This window comes from Orbicella faveolata, unplaced genomic scaffold (genome assembly GCF_042242905.1).
Source record: "Orbicella faveolata isolate gen_17 unplaced genomic scaffold, um_ofav_v1 contig_15, whole genome shotgun sequence".
Classification (NCBI taxonomy): Eukaryota; Metazoa; Cnidaria; class Anthozoa; order Scleractinia; family Merulinidae; genus Orbicella; species Orbicella faveolata.
The window spans coordinates 1,960,099-1,985,000 of NW_028301542.1; the positions used below are offsets into that span (position 1 = coordinate 1,960,099).

The window sequence follows — 24,902 nt, forward strand, 5'->3', positions numbered from 1 at the left end:
ATAAGGGTTATTGCCATGATAACAGAGAGAGATTAAACCTGGAACGATAGTTTGCCAATATACCAAATCAGATCAGATCTGAATGGTATAAGACAACACCGAAACAGGGGAAGAATAGTATGGTTAGATACTGAAGCCCATATAAGGTACAAAGAGTTCCTACTCTTTTCAGAAAATAGTCTGTTAAGAAGCCCTCGCAGCTTCACAGCCAATCTGCATCCATCCATAAGATAAGCTGAAAAGCTTTTACTCTATAGACTTTGAATAATGACGTCCGAGTTATCGAGGGAAAATTCATAAAGAAAATGACCTAAAGGGATGAAAAAACAAAGCAGAACAGAATCATTTTGCTTTGGGCGTGAGGTTCGAGTTACCGACAGTAAAATTACAGCCAAATAATTAAATTTTATTTTCATGATCAATTAGCGTGAGATTCAAGTTACGGAGCCTTCACACTATCACTGAGGACTCGACTGTAGTATTGCCCAGGACTATAGTTTCTTAACTTGAAAGCCATTCGAGGGGTCGAGTTACCGAAGGTAAAATTACATTAAAAAAAATAATAATCAATTTTATTTCGAGTTAGCGCGAGATTCGAGTTTCCGAGCCTTCAAACTACCAGGAGTCGATTGCAGTATTGACCCAGGGCTCTAGTTCCTTCACTTGAAAGCCATTCGATATTCCTAGAATAGTTCTCACATAACTCGTGAACGTTTCGTTATGGGAAAAACGCGTAATGTATGACGTGATCGTGAGATTCGTGAGACAATTTGGTTCTGCTCGAGCGACTTCGAGTCACGTCTAATAACCAAAACAAACAAACGCCGAGCTAATATTTGAGTTGCTTTTATTCTACCGACTCAAGATTGGATAGTACAACAACAGAGGAACCATGAAGTATCATCTTAGTTTCTACAACATTTTTTATAGCATTTACAATTGTACTTCTTTATTCATGTCACCTTGGCCAGTCTTAATTGCTTTTTTCAGTGTTTTATTTTTACAATAACGTTGGCATAGTAACATAAATTAGCGCTAAACATTTTTATTTATTTTGATTCTTAATATTCGCACAGAGGTAAACTGCTTTACTATGTTAAAATACCGTTTTTTCTCTTCTATTTACACTGTTAAATAAAATGTAGACTTTTAGCTACCGGTTAACCTTGAGACTACTGTATTACACTTCCGAGATAGGTATTAACATAACCAGTTTTTCTTTTGTCTTTTGGTGAAAAGTACCCCAGATAGAAAGTTCAAATTTCAGGACAAGAAATTTTAATAGTCAGTCATCAGACATAAATAAAAAGAAATTTAAATAAGCTATACCGCAATCAGTCGCAGGAAGGAAAGATTTTGTATAACCATCGAATGTTATCGGTGATTAAAATTTCAGGGATGAATACTCAAGTTGCTAGTTCGGTGTCCATTATGAAGGATTTAAATTAAACTTCCAGAAAGAAGGTATAATTCTTATCTACTTTAATTTCAGGGACTAATTTGTAACTCACTGAGCTATCTAATACTCGTCATTTACCTGTTTAAAGTCGCTGCAAACATAGTGTAGTATTAACTGTTCAATAGCCCGGTTTTTAATAATTTTTCGGGATTTTTTTGAGTCTCAAACAAGTCAGTCAGCTTTTCAGTAAATCAAATAATGCATAAACTAAGCTATTGTTTAACAACTGATCCTACTTATTTATAATTCGAGATCGGAATAAAACAACTTTTATTTTTAAGGCATGACAAAATATCTCACAACAAAACACTTAAACTCAACTTGAAAAATCTGTAGAAGACAAGTGCGAGCAATTTCTTTTCGCGTTAGAATGACTAAATATTCTCACACAGCTGGGCAAATATGGAAATTTGAATCAGCCATCCGAGATTCAGTGATCCCTCCATATTATTCTCTGTGACATAAATGAAAAACCCTGATCTAATCTTTGGCGAATTTAATAAAAAAAATCTTCGAATACGTCCGTACATCTGTAAATAACAGCTGCGAACAAAAGCGACTTCAAACTGATGTCCCATCGGGGCATTAAATAATGGACCAAGTGTGACTTATATTGTTTTGCTATGGACAAAAATAATTTATGTTCTTTCTGGTCGCATTTACATGTTCTTGTTTGACTGAAATTGTTTATCTCCACCTTAAAGGTGATCTGTTTACCCGATTCAGTGGAAGTTGATTCATAGTGCAATCAAAACAATTCAACGCACAGCAGGTACACTGCGATTCCGAGATTCCGGAAAGTTCTGCTTAGTCGATTTTCTATTTTGAGCGTATGATCCGTCACTTCTGGTTCTTTTTTTCACAACAGGAGTGGAAGTTTCTTCGTTTAAAATACTGTAGCCATCTCGTGATTTCTCTGCTTTGCAGTTTGCTCTGTCCGCCGCGTATACAATTTCCTGCGAGTCCACATCAGACGATTGACAAGAGAGATCGCCTGCAAATTTCACGCAGTTATCAGTGCTGTTTGATAATGGGCGCGATTTTTCCAGCGACGAATTGGCAAAATGCACCACGACTTGGTCGGGATCCGCGATTTTTTGAAAACCCACTAACTGAACAGATTCTGTCGAGCCATTTCTATGAGCGTCCCCATCCGTTAGCGATCTAAGGCGTCTACCGATAAGTTGTCCCACTGAGACCGAAGTGCTTTTAGTGTCTTCTTTCTTCTGTGATTCCTTGCTTTGTTTTTTCTTTTCGTCTCCTCCCTTTGTCCCGTGGAATCCTCCCCTTCTTCCCAACATTTTCTGTGGTTCTTCCTCTCCGGGTTTGGACGCCGCGACGTTTCCGCCTCCGCGAGGCGTTTGGGGTTTTCTCCTCAACGCCCTGATACTCACTCTGCACATTTCTTTGCAGCCTGCTCGAAACTTGGCGTTAAACAGCGCGTAAATAAACGGATTGCAAATACTGTTGCACAGTCCTAAAGAATATGTGATCAGTCTCACATAGTCCACATGGGTATCGGTCTGCTTGACTGTCCACTCGATCGCGCTGATGTAAATCAGCAGCGGCAACCAGGTCACAAGAAAAACAAAGATCACCGTTAGGAACATTTTCAGCACCTTCTTTCGGCTCCGGATGAACGCTTCCACGGGTCGTGAATCTCCGAGCTGGCCGCTTTTTCTCCTCCAAACTGTCCGGTAGATTTTTGCGTACAAGATGATCAAGGAAGCTAAAGGAATCAAGTACCCGAACAGCCCAAGGAACATCACGTAGACTAAGCCAGAGAGGGTGGTGGCAGGGATGGTAGCGCAGTAGGTTAGGTTCGTGTAGGGATCCACTGGTGTCTCTTTCAACTCGGTCAAATACAAGCTCGGGGCCACAACAACTAGGGCGTAGATCCAAGCGGAAAGAATCAGCTTATTTGCTGTGCCATACGACATGATATTCAATGGGTGCACGACAGCCTGGTGTCGGTTCCATCCGATTGTAATCAGCAGGGTCATGGATGCTTCAGGTGACAGATACTGAAAGAATCTAGCGATCTTGCATAGCGGCAAGCTGTAGCTATGAGAGGCGATATCGTTTTTGAAGTTGATTGAAAGAAACAATGGAATAGCGAGAACACTAACGATCAAGTCGCTGATAGCGAGATGAAGAATAAAACGGTTCATTACAGATCGCAGTTTCTTCGCTCGTAATATAACAGCAATGACTAAACCATTGCCGAGAAAACCCACCACCGCTGCGATGCTGAGACACACAATGATCCCAATCTTGAATCCTTTGTCGTGGATTTCGAGATCTGCACGTTCGTGATTGTCGCTTGTATCATTGCTTGAGACGGCCATCTCTCGGGAACTATGATTTCTGCTAACGTTGACGGTTTTGTTTTCCTTTCCTTGGGTCCACGTGTATTTATTTGATGACTGAGCAAAAGTTCACACTTTATACGCGTGGTGTCTTACCCGGCCGTTGAAATATGAGAGCAGTCTAAGGCGTAGATGGCTTTGTCATGTACATCGACAGATATAATCCGCGCTCTGAAGGTCACACGTTCAAAACAGGTTCAAATTGCAGTTCCTTTAGTTTACGTGACGTTCAGGAAACTTCTCGATAAGAAAAGCAAATCGTTTGGACAAACCGTGCACGTTGTTGACTCTTTGGACTACCAAGGTGATGGTGATGACTTCATATCGCTTAAGCGGCGCTCACATGCAAATATCAAATACATCGTGATTGCGAATATTGTCAATATCGATTCAGTTCAGTGGAGCCTGTGCCTTTAAAGCCTCCGGGGTTGCGTGGATCACAAAAGACACAATGAACTGTTAAGAACGTCAGAACGAATTTACAAACTGTAACTGTTTTTCAGCTAGTCGAGAAACGCGCGCCGGTGAATGGTCGATGAGATGGTGCGAAGTGGAACGCTGTGTCATTAGCTTCTGAACTGTTGTGCGTAGGAAATGGCTTGCAAATTTCTTTTTTAAGTCTAGCCTCTAATCACATTGGTCGTGATTGGGTAATTCGTAGCTAATGACGTGCCATTGTGAATAAAAAAATTTGCAACTCAAATAATTAACAAAGACCGAATTTTGGTGTTCTTATTGTTCTTTCAATCCACATAAATCGTTTCGTGGGATTTTTGATGCAGAGGTCGTGCAAGCGGCAATAATATGCTCTAAAAATCATCAAATGTCTGAAAGATCATCAAATTGTCGGTTGACCTCTGGCTAAACGAAGTTAAAATGGCTGAAAATGGTCAAAAGTGAAATTAATGTCTTTAAAAGATAACTACTCGGGAAGTAAGCAGGTGTTCAACGCCAAATCCATTTAATAAGTAAACACTTCATGTTCGTTCGCTCATTGAAGGCCAACTGTGATATTTTAGCGTGACTGAGAAATAAACTGACGTCGTTATGGTTTTATCAAAGAGAAACTTGTATCACGTACAAAGGATGAAAATAGAAACTTCTTAATCCCTTAGTCACGAAATTAATTTACTCAAGAAAAGAAAAAACGCACCATGAAACAAAAACCTCGAAGAGCTGCTTTCACAAAAGGATTGTTTCGAGAAGTTTGCCAATTGCGATTTAATTTATGAAGTCTCATTCAATTTCCTCTTTTGAGTAATTGATAGATGGACTTCCTTTGCCGTGTGGTGTTTGCGGAGACATATTTGACGTTGTCGTTCCGTGTTAGCTTTACGGTCCTTGTACTAAAACGAGAATCGGATGCTGCATGGAAAATCGTAATTTGCGTCACAATAGCGAGACTTATGAGCGTAACCTTCGCGTGCTGGAAAAGGTCGAGAAACCGTTGGAAGTAAAAAAAACCGCTTTCATGCATAGAGATTTTATTTTTGGTTAAAAATAACAGCCCAGCAAGAGCTCTTGTACATTATCCTCCACAGGCATGAAATTACACCCTTCAAGCTGCTTTTTTTTCTGTCTTTCTTTCTTTCTTATTTTCGTTATCTTGTCGGGGAAGAAGTAAGGCCTGAAAAGGTCCTGTTTATTGCTGCTGTTTTTCACATGAAAAAAAGACCGAATAACTCGATGTCAATCAATAATTTCTGTAAAAGATTGGCCTGCAAAATGTAAACTTAAAACATCCACTGACAAATTCAGAAACAATAACATGGTGAACGGAAATTCGGGACTGAACCTGTTTGCACTCCCAGCAATAAACAGTACAGGCTCTCCGTGAGACTGCTCTTGTAAGCGACCAGTTCTAGCCGTAATCATCACTAGCTAGTTTTCTGTGACACCCCATTTGAATGTCTCTCAAACCTCTAAGAGTTAAGAGTCTGGGCGCAGTAGCCTCACAGTTTAAAAAACAGCCTAGTCACGGTATTTTGAGTTATTTTGGGCACCTACAGTATTACCTTTAAATTGAAGGGAACCTGAAAATAATAGCTCTATTCTATTTCGCTACGCTCAGTCGAATAGAAAACATTTCTATTACAAGTGGAGGAGACAAACAGTACAACAAATAGTGGAGGAAGCCGCCAGCAATAATCAAGTTTATTTACAAGAACTGAGACACGCTGAATACAGGTTACAAGCCAGAGAATACAAGAAAATGTCACACGCTGTTTTAAACAACGATATTAACAATAAGGAAAAAACAGCCTCGAGTAAACTGGTCGGCGTCAAGTGGTGTGATATTCACAAGGAGTGGTATATAAATGTATGATTATCCCAGTGAGAACTAATACAAAGCAAACTAATTAAACACCTAAAAGAAATAAATTTTACTAAGATAGCAAAACACCAAAGAGATAATAATAACCATAACGAAGCAAGGATGGTCAAGGATGGAGAAGATTGGCACGGATTACAAACGACGAACTTGGAAAAATTTAGGTCTGCTTAACTTTTCAAGATGCAGAAGTGACATAGCCCCTTTAAACAAATACACCTGACTTAATCGCATTTATAGGATAATGTGATATACATAAAAAAAAATCTATTAATTGATAAACTGAACTTCTTCCGTCATAGGAGTCAAAATACTATTTTAAAATAGCCAGTTTACCTATACCATTTCCACGCTAAAAGCTTTCGCAAGAGACCAGTCTTCACCGTTTTAGTACGCGCTCGCTAACGAGGAAGATTTCTCGTTAGCGATAGCACACTAAAACAGCTCTAAATCAAACGCCTGGGGTGTTCACTTACGAGAGCTTCGACTTAAGCGGAAAAAGCTTGTTTAGGGAACTTTTAGTTCAAAATGATCACTTCACCAATCCGTTTTTTTAACCACACATCTACTGTATAACCTACATTTTACATTATATTGCCACCTTTAAAACTACTGAGAACCAAAAATCTGATCCAGTTCTTTACGCAGCATTTTGGAACACCGTTTGTTCATCAATTTGTTTATTTTCCTTTGTCATTCACCAAGACCAGTCCCGCTTTCCCTTAGTTCGTCAACTCAGAAGCCAAAAAAAGCAGCTCAACTAATTGAAAACAAGAACCGTGTCTGCGCGAAATATAGTCTTCTTTTCTATGTCTTGTATCACCCTGGCTACGGCAAGCCTAACGTTTTTTAAACTTTGGAGATATTTAATTTGAATCCAGCTGTGTAGACCAAAGGCGGATTAGATCATCAACAACCCGGACAAAAAAAAACATTTCTGCAATGTTTCACGCCATCTCCCAGTGGCTTAGGTCCCGTCCGCGTCCACGCCACGCCGGAGAAATTTGAAAACGGACGTTTCACTCTGAAATCGCGTCAAATGTTTTCCGTCAACACGAATATGAAAACGCAACAATCACCGATCATTTTGAATTTGTATTTGAGGAAATCTCGGTCATGAAAATTACATGACTATCGTGATGCCATCATTTTCGAAAAGTTCCGTTTCCATAATGTTTTCCGTCTACACGAACACGAAAAGCCGGCGTTTTCAAATTCTTCCGGTTTGAGGAGCGTCTTCGAAAAGCTCCGTTTAAATGTGGACGGTAGGCATAACCGTTGCGTGGACGGAGTCTCCAGTTTGTCTCAGTTTTCCGAAGTCTGATTGTTTCGGGGTATCAATCTCTCTCCCAAACACAACTGATTCAGTGTCTTTTCAGTGTGTACGTTTCTCCTCTGAAGAGCAAAACACTAAGCCGTAGAGATATTTGTTCTCTTAGCGTTCTCAGGTTACCATCTACATCCCATTTTTCTGTATCGTAACAAGCTTGCGCGCGCGAAATGTTGCAGTGTTACATCGAACTGAGACAACTGCCATGTTCAAGCATGTTAGTAGTGTCCTACCCTAACGGCTCCTTTGTGAGAACAAAGGAAACACAAAGGAAACTCCAGCAGACAAAGAATAAAATACATGCACGGAACCAGTGAAAGAAAGGACAGAGTAGAATGAAGGATCCCAGGGTTTCAAAGTTTATCATTGGTTTTGTCCGTGACTTCCAACATTTCCTCCACCAGCTTTGACGACCATGTAGAAATCAACGTTCTCAGTCACGCCACCGTAGTCATTGTGTGGGCGTATTTTTCTTTGGCTTCACTGCGGAAAAGAACGACTTCCCTTTTCCGCGTCGAACAAAGAAAATAGCACACGTGAGCACCACGCAGGCCGCGTGCCACCCGCGTAGGCACGCCTCCTGAAAGTATGCTAAACTGAGGCCCATCACAAAGTCACGATTTGAGAACGTTTTATTATGGAGATGACAAGGCGGAACTGTTGCTAAAGGAAGCAAAATGAACAGAATTGTAAGATCTGACATGAGTCAGCGCTTTTGATGATTAAAGTACTAATGTCATTATTTCAAGCACATATACTTCTTTAATTGCCTCTCCACTCGACGCTCTCGACTAAACAAGGTATGTCCGTTTGGGTCTGTTTGAGGCACGAAAAGCGCAGGATGACACTGGGGGTAAAGAAAGGCAAACACTAAACAGAGCAAATGTTTAAACGTGCTAACTATTTGTTTGAATTTCGTTTTTTCTTGTCTTTCCTTAAAGCAACTAGTTTTGGCTAGTTTTCAACATCTTCTACACTCACAGATTGTTTTTTCTCTCTTGGGGTTTTTAAATTGTTTTAAAATGCCCCTTGCAATCGAGTTCAGTTTGCGTTGCCGCTAGAATTCACTTCTTATGCATACATAAGTAGCGATAGAGTTGGATCTTGGATGTTATGCATGACTTGCGAAATCAGTCAAGGGGGGACCAAGATAAGTTGATGAGTTGTTTTTTATTTTTCTCCTGCTTGGTCACTAAAACTGAGCAAACAAACATTTTCGCTCTATGAAACACAAATTCACTCTTCTGATCTTACTGAGATCTAAATATTCGACGAATGCTATACAAAATATACCAGAAAAGGAAAAAGGCGCAAGATCTGTGCCACTGGTTAGCCTCCAGCCGGTTGGGATTCTTAATAGTTTATGTTATATTTAAATTATCTGTTTATTCATTTACAGCGTCCCCAATTAGGACATTTAATAGTGCTAAATACATTTGACACTTAAATAAAGTTTTCTTCTTCTCTAAATGCTAAAGGTTTGACGAGGTCAGTGCGCGGGCCGAAAAAACGTCACTTTCGCAATCAATTGTGCGCAAAAGTCGAAAAATTGCTGCTCGGCGTTTACAGACAATGCACTGTAATTCTTGCAAGCATCTTCAAATGACGCTCAGCAAGAATATTGTATTTGTGTTAAGTTCTATAACCTTACGGCGTGACTGCCAGTATTTAATGACCGAAAACAAAGATTTGCTACCAAATCTACAATATATGTTTAAGCGGTTCTTATGCCTATTGCCAATACAGCAAACCCTGATGATAAAATGCTGTTATTATACCTGTTGTTTCTGTTTGAACTTTACTTTTCCTTAGTCATAGATCAGAAAACTGAAACTCTGTTGAAAACATTTTGTAAATCGTGGGATGTCAAGTCTAAAACAAACCAAAACATTTTCAATAGCAATCAATAAGTCAATGACAGTCAACTGAGAAATCAATGAAAATCGAAGCTTTGATTTTTTTATTGATTTCTTAAATCAATCAATTAATTAATTTGATTCCTATTAATTATTATTAATTATGTTGATTATTGATTGGTGTCGTCAGGGTTTACAGTAGCTAGCCTGCTTGGCAGGAGTCCAATGGGAAGGGAGAGGGGAAAATGAGGAGTACAAAGCGCTCATCTCGGTATTGGTTCAGTTTCGGGGTGTTTAACGAAATTGTTGACCTTTCTACAGTGTTAGGAAGAGTTTGTTTGTTGAGGGCTCCTGCTCCTCATGAGACATATACCATGTAACACTCTCTGTGAATAATATTCCTAAGCCAAAATAAAGATCATTGAGCTTATGCAATTTTGTTCTTTCCCTCCCCTCCCTCCCCTCCCTCTTCTTCCTCTCTCTCCCCGCAAGCTACGCAAGGAAACATTAACATTTCAAGCGGTTACCACTTTCGTCACGTAGAAAACCCTTCACAAATTTTATTTCACGTATTGTGTGGTACCACTTTTTCACGTATTGCGTTACGCTTTCAGTTTTTGCCCCAATCAGGCGTCACACAATTTTACACTTGTAAAGTAACTGAGGCGCTGAGCACTTTATGTTTTTTCCCCTCCCGCTGACGGAAATAAAATCCGTCAAAAAGCTAACCTGCGGTCGGGCATTTTTTTTTTCTTCCCTGCGATGAGATGTAGCGAGGGAGGGAGGACACTCGCAGGTTAGGTTAACAAGCGTATTTTCAAGAAACAAAGAGAAGGTTAATTATTAATAGCAGTTTTATAAATCAACTCAAGCGATTAATTATTCCGTGCCGCAAGACAATACAAAGCTTCCCGTCACCTTGGCAACAGACCTTTCCCACAAATGCGAAGTGGCGGACTCGCGTGGACTGCATCTGAGAAGTTAACTTCGAATCTAGAGTCATGTATTGGACGAGATAGCGTGGCTGAAACAGATGGAGTATGAGAGAGATCTGACACAGAAGCATCCCAGTAAACAAAGAGTAAATTATGAAAGGTGAGCCCGTTCGTGTCAAACTGTAGGCGGGCGGTTAAAGATCGAGCTTGTCCCGTATCAAGTCTAGTGAATGAACTTTTTGATTTCACGGAATCTATCGCGATTTTGCGGCTGAAAAGTGCTTTTGTTGAATTTTCGTGACTTGAGGTACCACTGCTGTGAATCATTGATAGAATACCATGATTTTAAGCGATCTTGAGCAGTATTCATTTATATACTAATAGCTTATCATAATACTCATAGACAATCTATCAGTAGTGTGTATTTACATAAACACACTATTCTCTTGCGTCAAGCTAGAAATTTAATTAGCAATAATGTCGATATCATTTTGCTTTTGGGTTTTCATTATTTTGATATGATATCAACCGTTCGATATTTCTCCCGCCAAGCTAAGATATTATTTCGAACTGACTTCCGACTCGGTCAAAAATATGGCCACTGGTCGAAGGACCGTCTTAATGCAAGTTTATATCTAGTAATATGAAGTGAATACTTTGTTTATATTGTCCTTTGACGTTGATTTCTCATGAAAGGAGGAAAGAATTGTGTGATGCATATTTATATTGGACAGAAAGTCCGAGAGCTCGTTGTTTGGAAATACCATTGCTATCATGGGTATTTCCTTGATTCTTGGGGTCATCTGTGCGGTGCAACATGTACACTTTGATTTCCCATAATGAGGGAGATCGACAGATACAACAAAAGGCAGAGGATGTAGTGGGTACACTACATCATCTGAGCTTCTATCACTGAAATAGTGGTAGACAGACATGCTACCAACTGATTTCCTTGTCTCAAGCCTGACACTTGTCGCGTATGTAGCAGTCTGACACATATAAATATATCCTCGTATCAGACAGTCATGTGAATTTCACAGTCACATCACATTTCTTTCTTTTTTTGTCTCTTGAGCCAAATGATTTTCTTTTTGAACAACAATAAAGAATAAACAGGAAGCTCCTTCTCACAAATAATTGCAGCAACTTGTTGTAGAGTTATTCACAATTGGGATTTATTGAAATTATATAACTGCTTTTTGCAACTCAAATTTGGCATATTGGTCTGAAGTGAAGTGAAGTGAAAGACTTTATTTAATGAGTGTGACCCGTGACAGTAACTTAAGTTACTGATAAACTTGGGGCCCTCAGCTTAAAATAATTAGAATGCTAAAAATATATTATTTACAATAAAATGCTAAAATACGATATTATTTACAATAAAATACTTAATTAAGTTACTATTAAAAATGGTTACAAATAATAAACTGGACTTACAATTTCAAACATACTACGAATAATAAGAGTTAAAAAAGTCTGAATATTTACGTTGAGTTCCTTGGGAAAAGCACTTCAGTCACAGATTGCCTCTCTCTACTTGTGATGGGAGAGGACCATAATTTGTGGATAGAGGCCCATCCAGTGGCAGGGGGGTGTGATGGTAATATTGCATGTACCATTATGCTACTGAAACCAAAGGTAAGCACCTGCTGGATGTTACTAAAGTACCCCAAGGGAGGTACTCCCTAAAGTTTTTGTTGGGGGAGTGCAGCCAGAACCTTAAAACCTGTACCCTATTTCAGACTAAAATCTGTGATTTTCCATACCCCATAATAGTCCTGAGCCAACAATCAATATCCCATTTCAGGCCTCTAAAATTAGAACAGTGCACTAATATATGACTGCAACTAGTTCCAGCCAATTATTGGCTTCAATTTATGTAAACGTAATGTGAAGGACTACAAATTTCCCAATGTTGACGTAGAAAAAATGTTTCCTTGTAAACAAAACACCTAATGCCAAGCCAGAGTGAAAAACACACCATATTTCAGACCAAAATAATCTATACCCTTTTTCAGACCGCTAAAAATCCATACTTTTTGGGTCTGCACATACCTATGTAGCCCATATAAGGGAGTAGCCCCTTCCCCCCAGGTATAGCACTTGAAAGTACACTGAATCGTTTTAATTCTAGCCCGCGTAGCAAGCGTTTCCGTGGGGTTTGGAAGCAAAGAAAGACTGAGGAACGGGATTTTCGGTGTTTTGTCTGTGCGGAAAAAGGGACGAGAGCCAAAAAAAAGAAAGGGGGGGGGGGGGGTGGGAGAAGGGAAGGAAATGATTTCCTTCCTTCCTTCCTTCCTTCCTTCCTTCCCCTCCCCCTGCCCCCTCTTTTACTCGCTCCATTTTTCGCGCTGTAATTCTTTGCTCCTGAACTGCAGAGAAATGCTTGCTACGCAGACTATTTTAATTCTAAGTTGCCATTTGGCATGATGAAAATGGCTCAAGTGAGTGACGGTATTAGTTGTACAATGTAAGTTGTCTTTTTAATTGAACTTAGCATCGTGTTTACCTGGAATTCTTTGCAGGGCTTAAAATAACTGATGAAACTCTTGAAGATAGACTGGCCTATGATGAGATTTTTGTGGAGTACTTCAATGCCTTTTTAGCACTACCAGTGAGTCACTGTTAAATAAGAGTGAATAAATGAACTTGAACTAGACCTGGTACATGTACTAATTCCATTTTCCTGGAGTGATATCCTGTACACATCTAATTTTCAGCATTCTGGCTTACGCTTACTATGATATAATTTAGATAGCATACTTTGTGAAGTTGTGGTGGCCTCGTGGTGAGTGTGTGAATCAAGCAGTCCGGGTTTAAGCCTTGGCCAGGGACATTGTGCTGTGTGTATAAATGGGTACCAGCGAATTTAATGCTAGGGGGTAACCCCATGATGAATTAGCATCCCATCTAGGGGGGGGAGTACAATTATTCTTAGTAACTTCATGCTACCGAAACCGGAGATAAGCACAAGTTTGATGGGCCACTTGGCTTGTATGTGGACTTTTCCTTACAATTTGAACAGACACTAGATTGCATGATACTTGTGATCAGCAATGTCAAGAACAGTGTCATTCCCAGTGTTTCATCAGATTGCCATAATTACCCTTGGCTGTTTTTCTTGTTGGTTTGTTGTTGTTGTTGTTTATGTCACACTTTGCAGGCCCCTTTTACATGTAGCTGTCCTTAAGTTAAGTCTCTTACATACCTGTTATTCAATATTTTCCAATCAGGCTTTCATCAAGCGTTTGCAGTATGACTCCTTATCAGGTACTTTCAAGGATTTCACTGGAAAGACAGACTTTGAATTCCAACAACTGCAACCAAGTCAAGATGTAGAGGCTGATGCAAAACAAAGAGAAAAGGTCATTGCTTGGGTGAAAAGAGAGAGACTGCCCTTGTTCTTAAAGTAAGAATCAAAATATAAGTATCAATGAAAATAAATTGTCCATATTCTTAGTACAGTTGATAAGAGCAGGGATGATGCAGTGGTGAGAACGCTCAATTCTGCCCAGTGCCATATGTGGGTTAAGTTTGTTGTTGGTTCTTGCCTTGACCCACGGGTTTTTCTCTGGGTTCTCTGATGTGACTTCCTCTCAAAATATTGTAATTTAGGTTAAATTAGTTCTTGCTTGACCGGTCATGACCAGTATACAAGATTTTATGTTTGGTCAAGGCTATGAAAATGTCCATTTTTATTACCCTTATCTTCTTGCATTGTCTACCATATATAAGCATTACCCTAGCAATGTTAACGGTTTTCTGTTCAAGAGATTAATCGAAATTTAAAAACTCGGTGCACGTGCGTGGTCTAAATTTAGTAAGCTTAATCTGCGCTTAATTATGACTTCTGTTATAAGATGAAACTTTTTCAAAATGTCCGCCAATTATCTTTAAGATTGATCGCTTTCTGGACGTTAGATTGGCAACAGTTTTTTCTAATAAAATTTTATTTCTACAAGAAATCGGACTGAAACGAGAGTTTACATAAAATTCAACAGTGTATAAAACTCTGTGAATTTCAGCTTAATTTAGTGTCGAGCTTAGTTTATTTGTCCTAAATACGAGTCTAACAAGGTAATCGGCTTAATGCTACCGTCTGAAAGAAAGATAATTGTCTCACCTTTACGATAAAACTCAGAAATCCAGCCAAGCCGTTCTTTACGTCCATTAAGTAATCGTCTTGAGCTGAACGAAGGTTGGTGCGAGTGGAAGACGTTGGTGTTATTTTGGCGGGAAAATTGGCAGCATTGTATGCCACACTGTTTATTATATTTTCCTTCAAAATTTCTTGATTCACGTTGATTCCTTGCTCGAGCACAATGTTAATGAATAGAAATTATCTAAATGTATATTTCTTATTTTTTGAAAAGGACGTTTTATTTACGTGGAGAGGAATTCTGTGCGGGGAACGTGAGTGCTTCATCGTCAAGTTTTTGGCGGGAAACTTAAATGTAAATAGCTGCCGCGTTGTCACTATTTTCATTTCAGCCATTTAGGCCAGAATTCGCTACGACTGAAGTTTGAAGAATTTATCTCTCGTAACATTGCATTTTTTACGGTAAAAAGATTTCCTTGCTGCTTGTGGCCTTCTAAAAACCGTTTGTCGACCACAAGTTTTTTTCGGCGGGAAAACGGCCGAGTTTGCTCTAGTGTTCGACTACTGTAAAAAGATCGCTCTTTATTTTTCTGGTTTTGTATTCCAGATTTTTAATTCAGCTGCTGCTCCTTTCACCTGAAAAACGTCTCTTTAACTATTTTAATTCAATTTTTTTTCTCTAGGACCCATCTTTACCTCGAATACAAACTCTGCCGTCTCCTTCTTCGCACGCTTGACAATCGAACCGCCCGTGTCAGTAGTCGAGGTCTTCGAGGCTACAGCCGTGCAACAAGTTATACAGTATTTAGTCCTGTTGGCAGCGGAGCTCGTCCATCCAGTCGTACTTCAAACCAGTCATGGCCAGGAATTTTAACGCGACATTTTGGAAGGAGGCCATTAGGTAGTGCGACTAGCTTGCCTGCTATGATGAATTTAGGCCTGGGACAGAAAGTCGAAGGAAGCCAGGAGACCGGAAGTGAAAATAACAAGGAACGGGAAGTCAGGATGGAAGGTAAGGGATGGCCAATGCCGCTAGCCATGATAACCATGAGAAAATCCATTCATGGGTTTCCTTTTCCAAAAAAGTATTGACTTCATTTTCTCGTCACGCAATCTTGCCTCCAAACGCGTGAAGATCCCAAAGAGCGTCGGCGTTAAGGGCGCTCATCCGAAATGTACGTTGTACGTACGTTTGTAAGTTGTACGTTTTTTGAAGAAGAAGAGCTGGCTAAATGGTTCACAGGAACCAGAGTCGCTGATGCGCCATCTTGGTTTTTCTGATCCTTAAAATTGTAAAATAATCACTGTAATCCAGGTAACACTTCAAAATGAAATTCAGACGGCTATCAGTAAAGGCCAAATTGTACAGAAGTTACAATCAAAAAAAGCCTCAAAGGCCCAGCGTTTATTGGTCCATTTTATCTCTCTGAAGGAAACGTTACCATTGAAGAAACAAACGCCGGTGACGGCGTGACTCGCGCAAATGACGAAACTGACACAAACGAATCAAAGAACGAAAAGCGCAAGTCAAGAGCTAAAAGTGTCACGCTTAAAGATGAAGCTCTGACCCGTAGTAATTCAGGTCAGTTGTTTAACTTCCATGTTCACACATTTTTCCGTCTTGGTTTTTTTTAATATGTGTTATAAATGGTTCAATTCAGATCTGAAGGAGGATGTTGTGATCACATAACATTATAGGTTGCTAGGAAAAACTTAAAATACAATCTCTTTATAACGAAACCTCTCCAAAATATTTTTGGAATTAATGCAGGATTCATTTTCAATGTTTTTTTCTTTATATTTTCTTTTTCCTTGCAAAGATCCCGGACTGCACGAGAATGTAGAAACCAAACCGAGAGAGACAGAGGAACCGGAAGCGGAAGATGACTTATCAGATGTCCCGGATAATGAGCTTGGTGCCGTGGTGGAGTTTGATGAGGATGAACTTGATGAAGCTCAGACCGAGGCTGATGTTAAAAACATCACAACTAAACATCAAATCACAATCGAGGAATTAAAGAGAGAAGTACTGGGCTCGGTAAAAAAAAGCGTTTTCTTCATTAGGTCGTGTTCTGTTGGGATCAACCCTATAACCGCAACCGGTTTAGGTTTATGCGGTTGTTTTTCAATAGAACACTTTTCCGATCGTTTTCGATTGAAACGCGTTAAACTCCTGGGAATATTCCTTACGTGAGCTACGATCACGCGATATAATCATGAAAGTGTTTGTTTCACCCGTTTCAACCTGGTTTAAGGCCGGTTGAAAAAGTTGATCAATCAAACCAACCGAAACCGGTTTTCCCCAATAGCTAGATCACGAAAAAACCCAACTAACCAGAAACGGTTGATCCCTATAGAACACGACATAAGACTCTATAAGGCCGGGTCAACTGTAGATTTGTTCTTTATTTCCCCTTCCCCAGTACTTAATTTTTTGGCTTTTGGTTTCACACGCAAGGGAGAAGTGGCTTATTAGATTCAGGATTTCCAAGTTGCAAATGCCATGCTTTAATTACCTGCATAAGCGTTTTCATAGTTGCTCATCAATGTCGACTTGTTTTGCTCTTTTTTACTTTGTCAACTTGTTCGTTTATATCTATTTCTTGTAGTTCGGCATTGTGAGATAACAGTTGTGGCCGCCATAGACTGTTCACAGCCCATTTTTTTCGTATTTTTATTCGATCGTTAAACGCCAAGATAGAATCGCGAGAGAACTGAACGCCAGCGCAAAACGGGAGACTAAATGGGGTAGGGGGTGGAGACCGAGTCTTTTCGCTCGCCACCCTGCCCCACCCCCTTGTGCTTGGCGCTCGCGCGCTTCGCTTGCTTTTCCTTTCGTGTGCGTTGAAAAATAGAGAGGTTGTGAACTATGGCCGCCATTACATAATTCCACGCATTTCCAAACACAATATTCATGCTGAAGGTGGGGTGGGAGGGTTGCTAACAGAAAGGACTTAACGGAAGGGGGACCTTCAATCAATAAAGGACTGAAATAGATGAAATTAATACAGCAAATAGAGCTAAAATCTCAGCCTGCATTGTATCAAGTAGTTAGGGTTTTGTATCGTGTTTTCGTTTACATCGTGAAACCTTTTTTGCTGTTACTTATTTTTTTAGCTGCAAGGTATGGAACTCTTCAAGACGTTTTTAGAGGACACTTCGGGTAAACATTTATTTAATTTCTGGCTGGATGCTGAGCGCTACAAAGAAAGTTTGGAGTCTGAACCAGAGGACACGTTACGAGAACAAATGACGAGATTGTTCAGGTGGGTATGACTACGGAGTCAGTGCATGAATGTTAATTTTTTTTTTCTTTCGAGAATTTTGTTATAGATACGGTTAAGTCACAAAGCGTATGAATAACGGAAATACAACTTGTTTTTCAACAGGGAAATTCAGGACAAGTACAAGAACTCTCTGACAGTCGATGCAAAGGTGAAGCTTATATCAGTTTTACATCTGTGGGTTTTTATCCGGCATTTTCAATTCATTTAGGTTTTGGAGCTTCTTCAACTTTTTTAACCTACATGTATTATGCGGTGCCTTATATTTTTGGTGTATCTCTGAAAATTTTTGAAGAAACTCCGCTTTATTTCAGAAGAAGTAGTTTAATGGAATTTAATTTTTGTTATTTCAGGAACAGATCGAGAGGGCACTATATCACGGGGGCCTGACACAGGACCTCTTTGCAAGAACCCAATACGATATGCTGCGAAGATTACGCTCCTACTGGATCCCAAGGTTCCTTGTTCACGTGGAGAGAAACAGTGACTTTGGGTAAGGAACTTTAAACGAGATGTGTATATATGTACTCACTGACTGGGTGGGAGAACCGGACGGGAAAATCTTCCCTGGGGAGGTTCTTAGTTTGTTTGGTCGAGTGGATGGTCGGTTGTTCATTTTCTGTTTGTTCAAACTGTGGTAGTCAACTTTGCCTGCTTTAACATTCTCTCTTTTTATACTTTTGTTCAGAGAACAGTACATGGGCTTTAATGACTTGAATCGCCCGCCGTCAGGCTTGAGTTTCTTTCCCACACTCTCGTTTGCTCATTCATTGCCGCCGCTGGGGGAATGGTGCCGAGAGGTTGTTCGGTCACGCCAGTGGGACCGTGACATCATGGTGAAGGAGAATAGGAACAAGTCGGCGCGGAGAAGACTAAGTCGAATACCTGAAGTGTGAGTGTTGACAGTGACTAAATTTAAACTTCTCTCTTCTCCAACACGACAATTTCAAATATTATGAGTATGAAGTTTAGCAAATTCTCCACACAATTATGGAAAGAACAAGTTGCTTGCTGGATTTATCCTGAGCTAGATAGGCCTGCCGAAGAATACTGTTGAGCGAGGCAGTACCAAAAGTAGGCCTTACCACAAAAATCCGGATATTTTTTGGATACTTGAGGTTTCCGAATATTTAGAAAATATGGAGGTATTTAGAAAATTTAGGGATATTTAGAAATGTTCATAGCTTTTTTTTGTCGTAGCTCCGTGTTGTCCTCACTTTTTCCTTGAAACAATACTTAGTTATATGCCATAAACAATTCAGTTCAGTAATTTCTCCCTTGAAAAATTTATTCCACATCACTAAAAGCGCTAAAGCAGCAATTTTCCAAAATGGCGGTTGCTGGTAACATCAACGTGCCTGAATCATCATCCTCAACTTCTACTCTGCGAGAAAAGTTTCAAGTGATTCAAAAATGGTGTGTCTTTTTTTGAAAAAGTACGAGATATATAGAGGGTTTCTCGAGACATTTAGACAAATTTTTGAGACATTTCGAAATTTTTTTGAGAATTTCCAGAAAGATATTTAGGCAATTTTACGTGAAATTTGCGGAAAGGTGAAGCGTTTGTCAAGGTGGGATAAATGAGGCAAATGCTTGGCTAGCACTATAGACGCCTTATACTTAGTGACTTTAGAAACTAAACAGAACATATCAGCAAAGGGCAACATGGCGTGTTTTTCCTTTCTGACGTTGAATTAATGAATTCACAAAGCGACAGTCTTTCTTTTGTCCTACTTTTTATTTAGGAATGAAGAGCAGTTCACATCAGCACTTCGGGTCGAGAAGGAGGCAGGATGTCCTTTCAAACGCTACTTAGAGAAGTAAGGTCTTAAAATCTAGAAAATTAATAAGTTTTGTTTAATTTGATCTTTCTTAGAACAGTCCAGAAAGTAATCATATTGTAAGGTCAGTTACGCGCTGATTATATTTATTTCGTCACACTTGAATCTGCAGTAATTCCAAGGACAACAAATCTTTGTTGTCTTCTCTTCTCTTCTGGTTGGATGTGACCGATTTTAACGCGGCGGAGAAGAGATCTGGTGACAGGTACCTCAGACTGGTCAACGCCTGGGCAATTTTTAACAAGTATATTGCTAACGGTAAATAGAAAATTAAATTTTTTACCTTTATTTGCTTGCTATGTTTTGGTCTGTTGGCGTTGTTTTTTTTTTCTTTGCCAGTGTGTTCAAAAATCTAATCTTCGTGGGTGATAAGAGCTGTCGATCGGGCCTGGTTCGTTCGAAAGGTGGATAACGCTATCCGCTGGTCAAATCACTATCCAGTGGATAGCGTGGTTATTTTGTTAATACTTATCCACTGGATAGCGATTTATCCGGTGGATAGCGTTATCCAGCTGCCTTCCAACAACTGGGGCCAGTCGTTTTCTTTAAAGGTTTTGGCGGGGATATTTTTTTTATCTATTAATTAATTTAGTTCGTTTCTCTCTTTCCTTATTGGACTCGATTTCTAACGTCTGTAGCATGACAAAATTTCACGTGTTCAACCGATCGGAGCTCATGAAGAAAAGGGTCAGCAAGCACATATGACATGTGACAGGTGATATATAGGGTGGGAAATGACGTAACCGGTACCATGCACGCGCGGCTAAACATGCTGCCGGCGGAAAGCGCGGGAAAACATGTAACTGTTAGAAAGCGCGGGAAAACATGTTGCCAGTGTCAGCTCCTAACCAGTGTGCGGGTTGTCCCGTTGGATCTGTTAAAATTCCATCGTCTGCGCGGTAATTGAGGCTGCCAAATTAAATAGATAAAGAACATTCTGAGTTTAAGGGTGTTCTACGTTTTAGTATACAATTCACTTGGTTGCCATAGCAGCTGACAGTAACCTCCCTTAATTGATGAAATTCCTCGGTCTCTCTCACAATACTTAGATTCTCTCATGAGTGTTGGACTTCCTCAAGGAGAAAGACAGAAACTAGAGCGCACTCTCCACTCGACTAGCGATTTACCGCTGGCCTTTTTCAAGCCAGCTCAGGTGAGTGTGAAAATTAACAACTGAAATTGAAAATTTGTCGACGATCATTATCGTCGCTTCATGCTCGCTATTTTAGCCCCATGGATCTTTAAATTGTAATCTATTCTGTCACATTTGATCAGATATAAACCATGAACTTCTAAGAATAAACCTAGGCTATTTCTGACTTTTGCACGGAATTTTGCCTCCTAAAATATACAATCTGCACAGAGGAATTTTCACCTCAGGTACTGCTGTGCCAAAAATTTCGGAAAAAAGCTCGTTGCAAATATGTGTTTCTTTAGGAAATTTCCATTCTCTTAATTTGTGGCTCGTAAATTTTTTGAACTCATTGATTACACGAACGCCTATTTTTCCATGGTAAAGCCTTTTGAAAAATGTTAACCTGGAGCTTTTAGGAAGTTTATAGAATACTCCTCTCTTCCCTCTTGCCCATAATGATTTCTAACGTCTCCTGTCATCTGTAATAGGACCATGCTATCAAACGACTCGAGCCAAGCTGGGAAGCCTTCAAGCAATATGAAGAGGAAACATTTCTGAAGTACGTTCCATTCTCAAACTTCTCGTCACAACCTCATAAATAATTCATCAAGTTTAAACAAAGGAAATCATGACCGCGACGGTGTTTGGATTTCTGATCGTAATTTGCATAGATTCTTACGATTCTAGTTCTCCGTTTTCTCCTTAGTTATAGTTTGGAATTTGACTGTAGTTGTCCATCTCGAAATTTGTCAGTGTATTTAAAGGAGCTGTGTACCGGAAAATGCATCTTGAGCATTTTGTATTACTATTGTTAAATGACAAGTACAGTGGAACCTCGATTTAACGAAGTCGGTGGGGACCGGCCAAATTTGTTCGTTAAATCGAAGGTTCGTTATATCGAAAACCTCGATATAACGAATTTGAGGGGAAACGACCAACATGTTCGTTATATCGAGGTCATAGTTAATGATTGATTTGTAACATAGGTGACTGTCACGCAATTCAATGCAATTTTCGTCACCCAGGAGTGCCGCGTTTTGAGTTAAGCATGGTGGCTTTCATTATCAATTATTTTCACTTTTGAGCAGACGCGCAGCTTTTGTTTACAAAAGAACGACACTTTCAGAGTAGAGATTTAAAACTGTTGCAATATAGAGGTTATACACAAAATTGTCTGTGTAAACAAGGAAACGGGCTTTAGTGTTGTTATGCTGCACTACCCAACATTTCCGGACTTCAGAGAAGATAGAGCAGAAGTTAATTGATGTCGAAATACTATAGTGCCAATCTCTATGACATATAATAAGCCGTTGACTGAAAAATTGTTGTCTGTTTACCATAAGGATTACAAGGATTTGTTGACTGTTGATCTGTTCAGCGTTTATCCTCTGTCGCGTGTTGACATTGTAATTCGTTATATCGAGGTAGATTTTACGTTTGGGCTTCCGGATTATGTTCGTTATATCGAAGATTTCGTTATGTCGAGGTTCTATTCCATACATTTTACTGTAACTTTGGCCGGGGCATTGAATATCGTTCGTTATATCGTGGACTTCGTTAAATAGAGGTTCGTTAAATCGAGGTTCCACTGTACCATTGGTTCAACCTACCTGCACTCTTCTATTTCCAGGCCTCCTAAAACATCTTTTGACCGCTCGTCCATGGTCTCAAGTGAGAAGGCCGAGGTCAAGAGTCGATATTTCTCGCTTTCATCGGGACGCTGGGTGAAAAGGTAATTCCACCGAAATAAACTTGTTTAGAAGTGAAAGAAAGAATCCAACCCCTCATTTTCCAGGCATTGTTTCTTCGGGGTGTGGGTGGGGTGCTACAATTTAAGTTTTCGGCGGTTATTAGCTCTCTGTTCAAATTGGAGCCCATTTCTCGGCTTCAGAATAAATTTCATAGATCTCATATTTTAGCTATCAGTTTAAAGACGTCATTTCTCAACTGACGGTAACAATTTTGACCACTGCCCGATTCCCTTCATGAGATGTCCCTTCAGGGAATCATGGTAGTTGTATTCATCATCTTGGACTAGATGTTGCTTTGATGAATACAACTACCATGATTCCCGGCGGGCGCGTCTCGTAGAGGGAATTGGTCATTTCCAGCTTTTAAACGTCATCCAGAACCTCATTTAGTTGATGACTGCTGCAGCCCGGCTTCACTGAAAGCAGGCAATGTAACGTTCTCTAACACACACTCTCTTAACTAACAATCAGACGATTCGCAGCTAGAGGGACAATTGCAGCGGAGTTGACCCTCGCTCATAGAAATCGAGAAGGAAAGGACTTCGATTCTAAATGTTTGCGCGCAAGTAACAAGTAATCAAAGACAGTAGACGGAAATCTTGGGGTGGAATGCCAGACTCTCTCGATCGACTGCAAGTGGGGGAAGAATTGAAAAGCGTATACGTTTGCTCTGGCTCACATAAAAAAATATGCAATGCCCAATTTATCAAAATTTTATGTTGTCTTGTTTGTAGACATCCGGGTTCCACGCCTTCACAGAGACAGCGTCGACTATACACGTCATTGACCATGGCTGAGGAAATTGACGCCAGCCGTTCATCACCTCGGACGGAATCGCTAACAAGACCCGTACTCCCAGCCCCCAGCAAGGTATAGGCAAATCTTCGCTGACGTCATTATTTAATTTTTTCTCATTAACATACAACTTTGCGCAGAGAAGGCATCACTCTAGACCCGTATCCGATTTAGTCTTTAAACATCCCAAAGTATAGATTTTGACGTGAATTTTGTGACACAAAAAAGCGAGGGATTTACATGCAAGCCAATATTTCTCATTTCAATTCTAACGTGAACGAGTCTTTTTTTTTAGGGTTGTCAAACGTTTGTGCGAGAGGCCTTTTTTAAGTAGTCTTTTCGTCGCATATTTTTAATTGAGTGTGTGCCGAAAAACGGGTTTTCTCTGGTTTCCTAAGCTCATCAAACCTGTGTTTTTAAGCACACTACTTAACAGTCTCCTAAAAAAAACAACGCGGAAATACAGTTTATTTTGTCGTCTTATATTTTCTTATCAGTATAGGACAATTAATGCTATACTTGCTATATCCTGCAATTATAGGTGAAGAAAGCTAAAGCGAAAGCCAAAAAGAAAGCTAAGCCATCCAAGAACGTATCATTTGACTCCAAGAAAAAGAAAGCGGCGGACTCCGAGGACGAAGGATCGGAGAATGACAAGAAGAAACAGGATGAACCAGCTAAGCCTGTTGTACCGGATTTTGTGGACGTACTGGAGAACAAAGGGTAATATAAGAGATCGTCACGACATTTTGAGTTATTTTGGCCATTTACATAATTACCTTTACAGGAGCTCAGTCACGGTTTGCGCATATTGAAAAGTTTAGCCTCAACTTTTGAAATTCGTCGTTTGTAATCCGAGTCAATCCTCTCCATCGTTAGCCATCCTTGTTCCTTTATGGTTTATCATTATCTCTTTGGTGTTTTTCTATCTTATTAAACTGTTATTTTCAGGTTTCCTACCATTTAAAGGTAATTTTGTACGTGGCCAAAATAACTCAAAATACCGTGACTGAGCTCCTTTAAGGGGAAGGAAACCTGAAAATAGTAGTTTGCTACGGCAGAAAAACATCAAAGAGATAATAATAAACCATAAAGTAACAAGGATGGAGAGGATCACAAACGACGAACTTGAAAAAAATTTAGGATAAACTTTTCAAGATGCGAAACAGTGTCGTAGTTCCTTTAACGTTTAACTTGTAATTTAAATTTCCTTTTTCAGAACTATGTCGGCCTTCAAGCAATATGTGCAGAACATGGAGGGAAGGCAATCGTTGAACCAGCTATTGATGTACTTAGAAATCGAACAATACAACGCCATTTTGCCAGCAAAAAAGATGCAGAAAACACAACAAGCTACACATATTTACAGGTAAGGCATATCGGATGAGAGAGCTGTTTTTATATTTTAATGGTTGGTTCCATTTCTAATTGAACTATTTTTTTCTCTTTTTTTTTCGCAGAACTTACTTTGACCCCACGTCCAGAAGGTAAACATAGCCTAAATGATAAATGGACAGACAGACAGACAGACAGACAGATAGAGTATATTTTAAAACGATGAGATTTAACTTTAAGAAGCTTGTGGGGTCGTTTGAACCTAATTCTTACACTCACCTCATGTATGACCATGATTTTTTTTAAAAAAAGATATTTCTAATTCTCACTTTAGCCGTGTCCACACTATGCCGGAGAAATTTAAAAACGCAACAATCACTG

General features: G+C 39.7%; 2 protein-coding genes across 3 annotated transcripts in view; one reads left to right on the plus strand and one right to left on the minus strand.

The window, feature by feature from the left end:
- Positions 1-830: 830 nt before the first annotated feature.
- On the minus strand, positions 831-4,608 carry LOC110069054 (neuropeptide FF receptor 2-like). The gene has a single exon (XM_020776510.2). It carries the CDS (start codon positions 3,805-3,807, stop codon positions 2,218-2,220), a length of 1,590 nt encoding a protein of 529 aa, XP_020632169.1. The 5' UTR covers positions 3,808-4,608; the 3' UTR covers positions 831-2,217.
- Positions 4,609-10,255: 5,647 nt separating this feature from the next.
- The window catches only part of LOC110069084 (regulator of G protein signaling 22-like), a 29,921-nt gene continuing 15,274 nt past the window's right edge, over positions 10,256-24,902 (plus strand). Inside the window, exons 1-19 of one of the 2 annotated variants that reach the window (XM_089287864.1) lie at positions 10,256-10,441; positions 12,807-12,895; positions 13,515-13,690; positions 15,064-15,392; positions 15,813-15,962; positions 16,201-16,418; positions 17,498-17,646; positions 17,770-17,815; positions 18,018-18,157; positions 18,353-18,556; positions 19,410-19,484; positions 19,618-19,763; positions 20,555-20,658; positions 21,129-21,199; positions 22,271-22,372; positions 23,126-23,261; positions 23,728-23,909; positions 24,406-24,555; positions 24,647-24,673. In XM_089287864.1, the coding sequence (XP_089143990.1) occupies positions 10,435-10,441; positions 12,807-12,895; positions 13,515-13,690; positions 15,064-15,392; positions 15,813-15,962; positions 16,201-16,418; positions 17,498-17,646; positions 17,770-17,815; positions 18,018-18,157; positions 18,353-18,556; positions 19,410-19,484; positions 19,618-19,763; positions 20,555-20,658; positions 21,129-21,199; positions 22,271-22,372; positions 23,126-23,261; positions 23,728-23,909; positions 24,406-24,555; positions 24,647-24,673 (2,501 nt within the window). In that variant the 5' untranslated portion in view covers positions 10,256-10,434. The remainder of the gene's footprint in view (positions 10,442-12,806; positions 12,896-13,514; positions 13,691-15,063; positions 15,393-15,812; positions 15,963-16,200; positions 16,419-17,497; positions 17,647-17,769; positions 17,816-18,017; positions 18,158-18,352; positions 18,557-19,409; positions 19,485-19,617; positions 19,764-20,554; positions 20,659-21,128; positions 21,200-22,270; positions 22,373-23,125; positions 23,262-23,727; positions 23,910-24,405; positions 24,556-24,646; positions 24,674-24,902) is intronic. The other variant, XM_089287865.1, reaches the window with a different exon arrangement.

Coding starts and splice junctions, on each gene's coding strand:
- LOC110069054 (XM_020776510.2), bottom strand. CDS start 3,807: ATGGCCGTCTCAAGCAATGATACAAGCGACAATCACGAACGTGCAGAT.